At 34.3% G+C, this 12,559-nt stretch overlaps 2 protein-coding genes across 3 annotated transcripts; both read right to left on the reverse strand.

Annotated features, from left to right (window-relative positions):
* Positions 1-218: 218 nt before the first annotated feature.
* On the reverse strand, positions 219-1,248 carry LOC111316360 (uncharacterized). Its single transcript, XM_022918336.2, has one exon. It carries the CDS (start codon positions 987-989, stop codon positions 453-455), a length of 537 nt encoding a protein of 178 aa, XP_022774071.2. The 5' UTR covers positions 990-1,248; the 3' UTR covers positions 219-452.
* Positions 1,249-3,118: 1,870 nt separating this feature from the next.
* On the reverse strand, positions 3,119-12,008 carry LOC111316849 (glucose-inhibited division family A protein). 2 transcript variants are annotated; one of them, XM_022919032.2, is made up of 13 exons: positions 11,770-12,008; positions 11,533-11,675; positions 11,340-11,431; positions 10,815-10,928; positions 9,710-10,040; positions 9,024-9,203; positions 8,152-8,232; positions 7,247-7,465; positions 6,941-7,083; positions 5,206-5,372; positions 4,299-4,516; positions 4,041-4,133; positions 3,119-3,626 (listed from the first exon to the last, which is right to left on the reverse strand). In XM_022919032.2, exons 1-13 carry the CDS (start codon positions 11,942-11,944, stop codon positions 3,432-3,434), a joined length of 2,151 nt encoding a protein of 716 aa, XP_022774767.2. In that variant the 5' UTR covers positions 11,945-12,008; the 3' UTR covers positions 3,119-3,431. The 2 variants fall into 2 exon arrangements, with proteins under 2 accessions (XP_022774767.2, XP_022774766.2); XM_022919031.2 differs by having other exon boundaries at positions 11,533-11,681.
* Between the last annotated feature and the right edge of the window lie 551 nt (positions 12,009-12,559).

The raw sequence follows: 12,559 nt of genomic DNA on the forward strand, positions 1-12,559 counted from the left end.
TTTAATTTCTAAACTAGATCTATGTGACAAAAAAAAAAAAAAAGGTCTTAATGACTTAAGGATAGAAGCTAAAGGAAGAAACATAAGAAGAAAAAAAGGGAGGATGGGGAAACCAAAAATTAGTCTAATGCTGCGTTTGAAAGGTTAAACAAAGATGATACCAGCCGTGAGAATGGCAAGAATTCTTTCTTAGGACGAAGATAAAGTTTTTCTTGCGCAAAAGGGCTACCTCTATATAGAATTTAAGCAACAACTTGGGATCTTACACAATCACTATAATTTTTTTTTTTTTGTAAAGAAAAAGATCAGTATAATTATCTACAGTCATGACCATATATGTATTAAGAAGCAACGAAAGAGCCTTTCCTGGTGAAAAATTATAATCAAAGGCTTGAGATCCAACCCTTTCCCTTGGAATTAATTAATTTTGCAAATGGTTCACCAAAGTTTAGTCATGATACCATTGATGAGGCCAATGGCATTTCACACTCATGTGAAGCAACGGATATATCATTTGAACTGCTTGAGGAAGAGCTACCGGCTCTCTTGATATTTCTTTCTTGGTCAATATCACTATTTTTAGCTTCACCAAATTGAGCGTGCCTTCCATTATTCTCAGGAGAACTTGGTGGAGATTTCGCATTCACATCAAGAACTTGTGCACCATCAATATCATTAACACCGGCAGCTGCACCACCACCATCGCCAGTACCCTCGGTGGCAACACCACCGTTCCCGTACAAGCTACCAATTACCATCCTGAATCCAAAGGCCCTTGACATTATCCGATATACTAATGTTAAGATCCAAAATATCCAAGGCATGCAAACAAGGGTGAAACCAAGGAAAGGAAGTAAATTCGAGGATTGAGATTCAGGAACGATCATGTAAGCCAAAAGGCAGCCACCTCCGGCAGCTATACAGATGAATAAAATGCAACTGATGGCCCATATGCATGTGCGACCAGCCTTTGGATCTGGTTCAGGCATTTGGGAAATCTACAAAAAGATTCAAATAAATATAAGTTTCTTTCTCATGATGATCCATGTTTCTGATTAATGGGATCAGAAGGATCCATTAGAGTGGGATTTTCCCTAGGCAGGTTGTTGTCGTCGTTGTTGCAGGGTGGAAGGGGCTATGGTGGGATTCTCCGAGGTTAGAGCTTAGACGTGTTCAAAAGTTTGTTTACGTAAAATATGGTTAATTTGTGTCAAAACCACAAAGGGGGGAAGAGAAATACGAGAGAGAGAGAGAGAGAGAGAGAGAGAGACAACGTGTTTGGTTTATATTTTTGTCATGCCAAGGTTGATAATATGTTCACCTCCTAAGACAAAGAAAAATTATATTTTTAAATTATTAAGTTAGTTCAAAATTATACATCACAAGCATGTAATTTTCAGCATTTGCATTACTGGTATCTTTTTATACTATTTATATTTTGATAATTTAATCATTAATTTTAAATTAGTATAACTAGCTCAACCTTAATGACGATCATTTTTTAGATTAATCCAACATTATGGCAATTAATCTATGTATTCCATTTATAAAGGAAAAAAAAAATATGCTCACAATGATTTTAACGTAAACAGTAAATAAAATGCAAAGACCAGTTGCTTTAAGGAAAAACCCTTACTATCAATTATGTCCTTTATAACTTGGATATTCATGCAAGCACGGATCCTCTCTTCCAAATCCTTCCAAAATGAATTGTTAATTTAGTGAAGTATTTTTCTAGAACACCTATTGAACAACTTATTTAGATTTCTCTAACAAACTCTCAAAAGATAAACAAACCTTACCTTAATATATAAAAAAACTAAATTTAGTTGACTCAAAATAGTTCTATATTCCTTGTATGATTTATAGTATAGTGATAAATTTGTCTTTAACACCTTAAAAAATAAATTGCTATCAACAAACTTGTTAAGTAAAATGAACCAATCATACGTGATTTTTATAATAAATTTCATTTTCAATCATATGATCTGAAAAACTTAATTCATGACCATTTAAAATATTCTAAATTCATAAGTTCAAAAAAAAAAAAAATATATATATATATATATATCATTAAAAATTGAAACAGAATATATCAATTACAATCTCACGTAGATATACATGTGACATAACTTTCAATCCAAAAGTGCCATGTTTCTTTTTGCACGAAATGGGAACTAAATCTTAAAAACCATAGATTCAAAAAATTACGAAGAATTTAAAATATTTTTTAAAATCATAAATTCAAAAATAGAATAGATCAATTTGAAATATTTTTACAAATTTTAAATTCAAAAATTAAATTTTAAAAATCAAATATAAAGTTAAAATACTACTCAAAAATTATGAATATTTAGTGCAATTTATTCAAAGTTATCTTTAGCATTTTTTTTTTTTTTTTTCAATTTGTCTTGCTAAACTCTCTTTGGTGGCGTCCGTCGGACACTTCAAATACAAGCGCTTTACAAGATTTGGCTCCGCCGTACCATTTTTCGCAGCAATTTTTTTTTTTAATATAGAAAGGCAATTAAATATTATTTTAAAAGAAGAATGCAATTAAAGATGCTCATATACATTAGCAAAGATTCCACTATAAAAATTACCGTTCAATATGAAAAAAAAAAAAAGGAAAAACGGAGCTAAAATCCGAACAGCAAACACTTTCTGATTTTCACCGCATAAAAACAAGCCATAAATATAAGGGTAGCAATATATTATAAAATTATAATTCAATAACAAAAAAACTGAAGTGTAACTAAAGCTTAATATCCTTAGACACTGATCTTTCCCGACGGAATTGAACTGTCTGTTCTGTTCCAATCATTCATTTTAAATTCTCTCTACAACATCAAAACAAGTTCTTTCAAAAAAAAAAAAAAAAAAAAGAGAAAAGAAAGAAAATTTTGAGCCCTTATGGCCAAAGAGAGATTGTTAATGCACAAAAGTTGCGAAACATTGTCCTAAGCAAACAACCCAACAACTTTGACTTGAAATTCTCTACTTGGAAATTTTATATTTGAAGTGCTAGAATGCAATGAGGTTACATAATGAGAATGCATTGGTAGCACAAGAACCCATGAGTCTTCCCATGCAAAACTCCAAAATGAGCTTCAACAAATTAGTCAAGAATAAATGTGGTAATTAATTACAGACTGAATATTTGTGCTAATTACACAGGCATAAATGACACGAAAAATACATAAAGTGGCAAGATAAAGTGTCATTAATATTTACTTTAGAAGTTTCAGGAGTGACTAAACCTCCAATTAGTGGTCCAAATGCTAAATTATAGCCTCTGAAAATCTTCAAAGCACTTGCTCCTCAACGTTTCAATCGTTCAGGTTGTGCATGCCTAAATTATTCCTCATAACCTGCACTCATAGTGAGACATGCATGAGTTCAAATTAGTTAAATGGGCTTACATTCTGCTGCTAGTTACTAACTGCCTCTGTTATCGAATCGGACATGTTTTCAACAGTATCTGCCATGACAGAAGCAAGCATCTGGTGTCTTCTCTGTTCATGAGCTTTCCTTCGATTGGTTTCAAGGATAATCATAAGAGCAGTGATATCAGCAGGACTAACCCCACCCACTCTGCTTGCTTGACCAATTGTTTGTGGCCTGACCTGTTAGGATTACATTTAAACTTCAATTACAATTGACCAAAACCTCATCTTAGGAGAACCAGATTTCACAATTTTTTGAACAATTTTTCCAGGCTAACTCTCTCCCTATTGTGAACTTAGTCCATCACTCAATTAGTATTGAGTGACAACTCAAGTAAATTCGGGTTAAAGGTTGTGTATTCAAGCCATTCCAGGTTAAACTGGAAAAGAAATATCACTTAATATAGTTTGCGAGCAAAATATTTCAAAGCACACACACAGACAATCACACATTAATCACTTGTTGAGTTACTTTCGACTGGATGACAATCTAAATAAGATCCCCAAAAGGAACGAATTTCCACTCCTTTTGTAGCATGAATTAAAATATGTATCTTTCATGAAATTAATAATCCAAATTTTTACGCTACAGACCTTGGAGAGTTTTTCACGTGCTTCAAGAGACAAAGTTGTTATTGCATAGTAATCCAAGTCCTCTGGAAGTCGTCTATGTTGTTGATGGATCATCTGCAAGAACAAGGGTTGGAAATTTGACAAAGAAAATAAACAAACCAGAAACATTATTAAACTGCATAGCTATATATTGATGTAAAGGAGTGTAGACTGTGGCTAATATACCAAGAGCTATGGTGGAATAGAATGATGTTTCAGGCTGAAATTATAAATTCATACCTGTTGGAGTTGGTTTTGTTGACGAATAATGAAGCCCTCATACTTTATGTCGATTTCAACACAGTCTTTCTCCATTCTTGATAACATTTCATTTCCGAAACCATGCTTATCAAGAACTTTATATCCTATGTGTGGTTTCTTAAGAAGACTCTCTAGTGTTGAAGATTCCTTCACAGGTTGACCAGAAAGGTGAGAAACATTAGCAGCCAAGTCTCCTCCTGAAAGAAACCAGAAAATGTTGCCCATTTTTTAATTCCAAAAAATCACAAACTTCTATTATTGCTGATAATACTATGAAGGATTAATCAAGCTGAAATTCACATTAATGATGAAATTTGATGCAAAGAATTCAGTGATCAAGCATTCTAGAAAAGAAGAGGCCACTAACAACAGCCATGAGATTTGCAGCCAAACCTTCCAATTTATTATTGTTTTGGAACAATATCCATGCACTATGATGGCAACTCTCTTCAATTTGGCTCTGGTTATATTTTTCTCAAGGGCAGAGAAAGCTCAGAGACACATAAGAAATTACGGCCTTACTCTCTTAAGATTTGCATCAATTAGTCCTATCGTGCAAGGTCGAGAAAAGAAAAGGTCAATGGTGGGTGGAGGACTAATAAAACAATAAAAGATTTAAATCGAGGCACAGTAACACAGAATATTGATGATCCATAAATATACAGGATCAACCTTGGTCTCTCATACAGCAAGCAAATTGAATAGCAGAGAAAAACTAATGTTCCCCATGTACAAATCTGCTAAATTGCTTCCACAAAAGTTTCCCCTTTCCCAACTCCATTAGCTATTAGTCTTCTTCCAAATTAAAAAATAAAAAAGTTCCTGATATAATTTGCAAGCTGCAGGCTGTCAAGGAGGAGGGGAAAAAAAAAGAAAGAATGCAAACCTGAAATCCTGACAGTTTTCAACCGCCTTTTTTCCTCTGAAATCCTTGCTTGTTTGTCCTGGTATATTTTCCAGCACCTATCATTTATCAACCCAATTTCACGCCCCAAAGGTGTGAGACGACTATCCGCATTATCCGATCGAAGAAGTAATCGATGTTCTGAACGACTAGAAAGGGGAGAAGGGGGAAAAGGAAAAGAGACAAATAGACACGATTAATTTGTTCAGTTTGATGCTAAAATCACTCAATCAAGTCTACCAGAAGACAGAACTAATGGATTATAAAATTACAGAGAAACATCGCTTATAAACTAAAGTGGGAGTTCATAAACAGCACTCCTTTTAAGAATAATAATGCCTAGCAATTAGCATATAGCTAGAATGACATAAAGCCTTTTCCCTTCTAGCTTTTTTCTCTACCCAAGATTTGCAAAGCAGTTCCAGAAGTACATTCATTTCAGGGCTGTGCATAAAAAATGCAGAAACCAAAACACCAAATTGAACCTTGGTATTCAATTCAGTTTGAACAGCTTTTAATGGTTTTGGTCTGGAAAACTATGAACAATATTCAGTTCAGATAAAACAAAGCCCAATAATCTAAACTACGCCAAATTGAATTTTTATTAATATAAATACTAATCTTTCTAAATTTAAAAATATGAAGTCATAAAGATATTAATATACTAATAAAAATCAAGCAACCAAACCATGAGAATTCAGTTTAGTTTGATTCAAGTTTTTACCCAATTCCATTTGGTTTTGGTTTTCTCCTATTGAAAACCTAAATACTTCAATTTAACCTGAACTTTTTTCAAAAACCAAACCAAACATTATACAATTCTATTGAAAAGGCCAGCAAAGTAACTCTAAATAAATGTAAATTCAATAAAACTTTTTTAAGCAACTAATTAAATTATATTTGATTGTTGACTTAAAAAGTTTTATTCCATAAAAAAACTAATTAAATATTTTTATATTATCTCAAGCTCAAACCCATATAATATTTTTGCTTGGCAAGAGGCCAAGAGATAATCCTATTGCCTTTTGGACTTAGACTAATTGGAATGGAATTTGGGCCAGACTATTTGCTCCTTGCACATGTCCCAGTTATAATTAAAAGGAAAGCCCTGATTTTTCTAATATTCTTCTTTGTCTACTTCAGTGCTGGAGCAGCACTATCTTCTCTTCCCTTTTTTGCCAGCCAGTGGCCAAAATACAGACTTGGATTCTCTCCCTCTCTCTCTATTCTCCTGCTTCTTACAGGTGCAAGTGTAGCTAGCCAAAGAGCAGAGACTGTGTCTGTATGATAAATGCCTTGTTGGACACATATATAGTGCCCGTATTGGTGTTATGTCATGCTAACACCTATACAGTGGCTCAAAATGGTGACTCCATGTAACAAAGAGCATGACTATATGGCAAAGACAATAAATCCCAGGTTGTGGACACGCATCACCAGCTCAAGAACACAGAAAGCATCATTATTTCAGCTAATATATGATGATGGTAACAAAGGATTACACAAATGGTCTGTGAAATTAAATGAAGATTAATAGGTCTTCAAAATTCATATGAATCTTCATATAAGAAACTAGATGTAACAGCATATGTGAAGAATGTGTAATTACCCTATGCTCAAATCATTATTCTCATACACGAGATCAAAGAGCAAAAAGGATTGGCATAATAAGTGTAGAAAATCATCATAACAACAGCATGAATCTGGAGCTGCTTACCTTGTTAACATGCGGTAAGGCTCTCGAAGATCCTTAGTGACCAGATCATCAATCAGTGTTCCTATGTAACTGCTTTCCCTCTCAAGAACAATAAGGGGCTTCCCATCCAAATGTCTGGCAGCATTAATACCAGAAATGATGCCCTGTTTAAAAGAATTTTGAAAAAAAAAATAATAAAACAAAGAGCCACAAGGGTTTGTTGATATTAATGCAGAAACTCTCAAAAAGTTCAATAAGGAATTCTATTTCCACTGGGTAAAGGCACCATAATATACAGCAGGAAACTGGAAACTTAAATGTGTAAACCTGTGCAGCAGCTTCTTCATAGCCAGTAGTTCCATTTATCTGACCAGAGAAGAATAAACCTTCAATTTTCTTTGTCATAAGAGACCTAGAGCACTGATGAGCTGGCAAATAATCGTATTCAACAGCATATGCAGGTCTTAACATCGAACAATTCTCAAGTCCAGGCAAAGTTCTCAAGAGTGGTAACTGTAGTCTTTCCGGTAAACCCGTTGAGAACCCCTGTCAAAGCGACAAAACAATCAACTATTTATGTTAAAGAGGAGAAGATGCATGAGAATTTACATGATATGGACATACTAAAAAGCAACATGTGACTTTCTTAATATGATAAATAGGCAACCCAGCACATATTCAGCATGTTTAAACAATAAACACAACAACTATAATAGAAAAAGTGGAAAAAAAACCAGAAAATAAAACATTCATCGGACAACCCAATAACAAACTAATTTCAGAACCTTGGTAGAGAAAGATTTTTCAAAGAGGAAGGTTTTAATATCAATGTTTCCTCTTAATTTGAAAGACAATATAGAACAAAAGTAAGAATTCATAGGATACCCTTCATAGAATAGCCCAACAAACAATAATGCATATTGTAGTTAAATGAGTCAAATTAAACCTCAGTAGAAAAAGATTTTTCAAAGAGCAAGGATTAATCAAAGTTTCCACGTAATTTGAAAGGCAATGTAGAATAAAGAAAGAAATTTCATAGCATGCCCTTCAAAGAAGTCAAACATCATCCTTTTGCTCCCGTCCTAACCCATTTTCCTAGGCTAAAAATCTATAAATGGCAACTCTTCCATACATAATGGAAGAAAAGCTATAATCAAGTCACAAGGCATAGCCAAGCAATTATCTGTCCCATTTTCCCCATATCATTGGTAAAGGAGGCACCAAAGCATTACCTGCACATAGAGCTCAGGTACAGTCCGACCCTCTGGTTCAAGAAAAATCTGATGAGACTCTTTGTCTTGAAATCTCACAATCTAAAGAAACAAATGGGAAAAAATGTAACAAAAGAAAGTAAATTACATTATTTGGAAATTTCAAATTCAAATGCTTAAATAGAAAGGGCACTTTTTTTGAGAAATATTATCAGCAAATAAGGTTGAACCAACAATGCAGCAGCATCCTTGAAGGCTTAAATTGTATTAAAAACATCACATTTTGAAAAGGTAAAAAGATTCATCTATGTATTATTAAAAAATAGCTTGGTGGATACTGGTGCTTTTAATTACATAATTCTACCATACAGAAACAATTCAAAAAGCCAGAGTTACACTTGTAGATGTAATATCAGATGAGAATATGGTCAACAAATAAAAATCTCCAGCAATAGCAAGAATTCTCTCTAGGCATTAATATATGTATATACAGGTGGCTAAACTCTAAGCTGTTTCTGTTCATATATCTAGCTTTAAACAGAAGTACGTGAATATTCACAATCTTATTGCAACTGACAATCTTATAGCAAAATGAACACAAGTGAAAATAATAGCTCTTTAAAAATTTAAGATATCATGTGGAACTCTAAGAAGTGCATGGTAAGAGTGAAAAACAAAAAGGACAGACTTCAATAAGGGATAATTGAAACACCACATACAAATATAGCACTAATGCATAACAAGACTTTTCTATGCTAGTTCAACCAATGAAAGTAAAAAAAAAGTGAAAATAGTAGCAGTTTAAAAATCTCTAAGAAGTTCATGTAAGAATGAAAAACTAAAAGGAAATACTTCAACTAGCAATAAGTGAAACACCATAGATATAAAGTTACCTTATCTTCAATGGAAGGGCAGTATCTAGGCCCCTTAGCTTCAACCCATCCTCCATAGGTAGGAGTTTCATGCAAGTTATCCTTAATAAGCTGGTGGGTACTCTTTGTAGTCCGCGTCAGATAACAACACATTTGTTCCCTTTCAATGTGGAAATCAGGATCAAAACTAAACCAGCTGACCTGCAAATTATTAATTCACGTTTCAAAAACAATTATAAGAACCAAAAATATCAGTAAATTGTTCTCCTTTTCTATTTTTTTATTTTGACCAAAACAAATACCAGTAACTTCCTAGTGCAATTAATCACTAAAAGGAAAAGGTATGATAAGTTCTAAGCAGCATACAAGCTAACAATATTGCATCATGAAATCTTATGCTGTTAACAGGTTTTTCTGTAATCAAGAAGAATGACATCAACCAAAAAATTTTCTGCTCCTGGAACAGCCCATCCCTTCTAGGCCAAATACAGTGCCATTCGTAGTTTGAAACAATAAAGTTCATACTGTGGTGAAACTGGAAACTTTGCCGCTCTCACTGTGGTGAATGTAAGAATTTTAATATAAAGCCCAAGGATTTTTAATTTATACACCAAGTTAGCAGGCTGCAAATTTTGAAGCATGATTTAATATCCTGACTTTTACAATATTAATCCACTGAAACCACTCATGAGATTAAATGGAAGGACCTCTTCATCTCCATGCTGAGGCTCCAAAACAGAAAAATCAACAGTACGACAATCCACTCGTGCCGGGGTTCCAGTTTTTAATCGATCAGTTTCAAATCCAAGACGTTGCAAGTTCTCAGTCAGACCATGTGATGCAGACTCACCAGCTCTTCCAGCAGGCATAGAAGTTCTACCAACCCATATTTTACCACTCATAAAAGTCCCAGTTGTCAGTATAACAGCAGGGGCATAGAAGTTCATTCCAAAAAATGAGCAAACACCTTCAACATTGTCATTCTTTCCGAGCAAAATATCTGTCACCATTGCCTCTCTAATTGAAAGATTGGGAGTGCTGAAAATAGAAGCCAACCTACTGGTCAGTGAAAAGAATAGAAAAAAAAAATTATCCATGAATGCGTGCATGTTCGCATTATTATAAACATAGATACCTGGCCCAAAGTAGGCAAAAAGCGGAAAACCAAGTTGATTTGATCTGATTTTGGAAAATAAAGGATCTCAATTAATATTTCTATTATGGTAGAGAAGCATTTTTAGAGTTTTCCAACATAATTGCTCTTGTGGCTGTTTGAAGCAATCAACCTCAGCTGTGGCTATCAAGGACCAATGGTTAGCATTGGAATTTATTCATCTTCTCTTCTTTATTTGATTTTCTACCGTTCTCTGAAGAATTCAAATCTAAAAGCAAACCGTGAGACTCTGATCACAGTAGTCATTCTCTGTCAGTCCCAGAAGGGAAATTTTTTTATTAACAAACTTATACCACCACCGCCTGTGAACACTTAGTCGACCTCCCATTATATTACAAAAATGCAACAAATATGAGGGGCACATATGTTTCTTTATCATGATTTTTTAATATCAGAATTAAGAACTCTATCAATTGCTTTTGAATATAACAATTCAATCACAAATACTCATATAAGATATGTGCCTAACTATAAGCTGGAAATATCATGAATAGGGAAGTTAATCAGCTGATCGGATACTGTTACTGCTGTCCAAGGTTTACTGTTAATAAAATATATTAATTACACTTAAAAAATACAATTTGATAATTGATGCTACAAATGGATATGTAAATAGGAATAAACAAAAAGAAACTTGCCTCTCTACCACAGTTTTCATTTGCATTGCATATTCCCTTTTGTCAGTTTGTGCACGCAATGCCCGGACAGCAGGACCTCTTGAAGCATTAAGAACACGCTTTTGTAAATAGCACCTAAAAGTACCAAAAGTGCCAAAAGTCAAAAAAGAAGAGGGTAATCACTGTTTCTATTACATTAAGGAAGAACTAATTGTCATCTAAGCTAAAATGAGATTGCGAAAAGGATTATGTCTCACATGAAAAACAAATTAATTGGCATCAACAGTTAAAATGAGATTGTTGCTTTTGCGCATTGTTCTTCCCAAAAAGTTGCTAAAAAACAAAATCATATCTGATAAAAAAAAATAAGCGAATATACAAATTCATATCCCATAAAAGTTAAACTTTTTTTTTCAATTATTCATAAATATTCTTTGGTTTTATGTTCACACGCATTTTGCTTTTAGGCATTAGCTTCCCAGAGTAAAACAATTAGCAAAGCCAACAACCTTGGTGAACAAAAACTTGGAGATTTGAGGACATTACCTATCAGCAATCTTTCCAATTTCACCGCCGAGCGCATCCACTTCATGTACAAGTTGTGATTTTGCAAGTCCACCCACCGCTGGATTGCAAGGCTGTAAGTAACAAAAACTCAAATTATGCCATTAACAAGTATTTGTGTCATAGCCTGCAATTTCTTAACTTTGATTCAATAAGATGATAAAAGAGAGATAACCTGCCACGCTATCCGATCAATGTTTAGGGTAAGCAGCAAAGTTTTGGCACCCATCCGAGCTGACGCAAGAGCAGCTTCACAACCTGCGTGTCCTCCTCCAACCACAATAACATCAAACTTTTCCTCACCAGCACCCTTATGCTCTGCAACTTTCCAAATAAGACAGTTAAATTTAAAAAGTTGAATAACCATCCAACACGAAAACCTGCTCGATGAAATGTCTGAACCAATACATACCCGAATCGATAGCGTGGAGAGAGGAAAAGCACCGGAAGGAGAATTTTTTGAGCATTGAGAAACGAAGATTGTGGCGCGAGGGGGCGAAGGCGTGTTTATAAGGAAGAGAGGAAGGAGAGAGAAGGGAAGAGAAAGGGAAGTGGTGGCGGGAGAGGTGGACGGATAACATTGACATTTTTTTTTATGTTGTTTCAGGAATGAGGAACCACTGTTCCTGTTTCATTTCATAAGTGAAAGTCTGTTTAACTGGTTTTTGTTAATTTGCCTTTGTAGGGCTGCAGCTTTCAGTAATGCTGTCGGATTATAATTCGGGCCGGGCTGTGTTTCGGGTCAATTTAAATGTTGACCCCGCTTTACGTTTAATTGTTGCGGCTATTTTGGCAGTGGAGATCTGGAGCTTAACTAGATCGTTCGATGGTCCGATAGATGGAAATTGGACTTGCAGGAAGGAAAGAATAGTTAGGAGGTGTTGGAAGTTTATTTTCGGGTTACATTTCGATAATTAAGTCAGTCGGACGAAGGAGGTTAAGGTAAAAGAAGGAGAAAAAAGGTGCCAAGAGCAAAAGAAAAGCTTAGGGAAGATGACTCGGAATTATTACACATGATTTTCTCTTTTACTTTATATGTGATATACGTGTTATGTGATATATGTGTAGTGAATATAAACACCCTATTTAATCTAAGATCGTATGTAAATTCTGAAATTTATTTTTATTTAATAATTTTTTTGAGCTTTCAATTGATTTTGTGAGTTAAAATTGGCAATTAAGTGTAGGACACAACAATGCGA

The sequence above is a fragment of the Durio zibethinus genome, chromosome 24 (assembly GCF_047325235.1).
Source record: "Durio zibethinus cultivar Kanyao isolate XHJ-2024 chromosome 24, ASM4732523v1, whole genome shotgun sequence".
Classification (NCBI taxonomy): Eukaryota; Viridiplantae; Streptophyta; class Magnoliopsida; order Malvales; family Malvaceae; genus Durio; species Durio zibethinus.

Coding starts and splice junctions, on each gene's coding strand:
- LOC111316360 (XM_022918336.2), bottom strand. CDS start 989: ATGCCTGAACCAGATCCAAAGGCTGGTCGCACATGCATATGGGCCATC.
- LOC111316849 (XM_022919031.2), bottom strand. CDS start 11,944: ATGTCAATGTTATCCGTCCACCTCTCCCGCCACCACTTCCCTTTCTCT. Junction 4,134..4,298: donor AACAAAACCAACTCCAACAG/GTATGAATTTAT, acceptor TTGTTCTTGCAG/ATGATCCATCAACAACATAG. Junction 3,627..4,040: donor CACGTGAAAAACTCTCCAAG/GTCTGTAGCGTA, acceptor TAATCCTAACAG/GTCAGGCCACAAACAATTGG.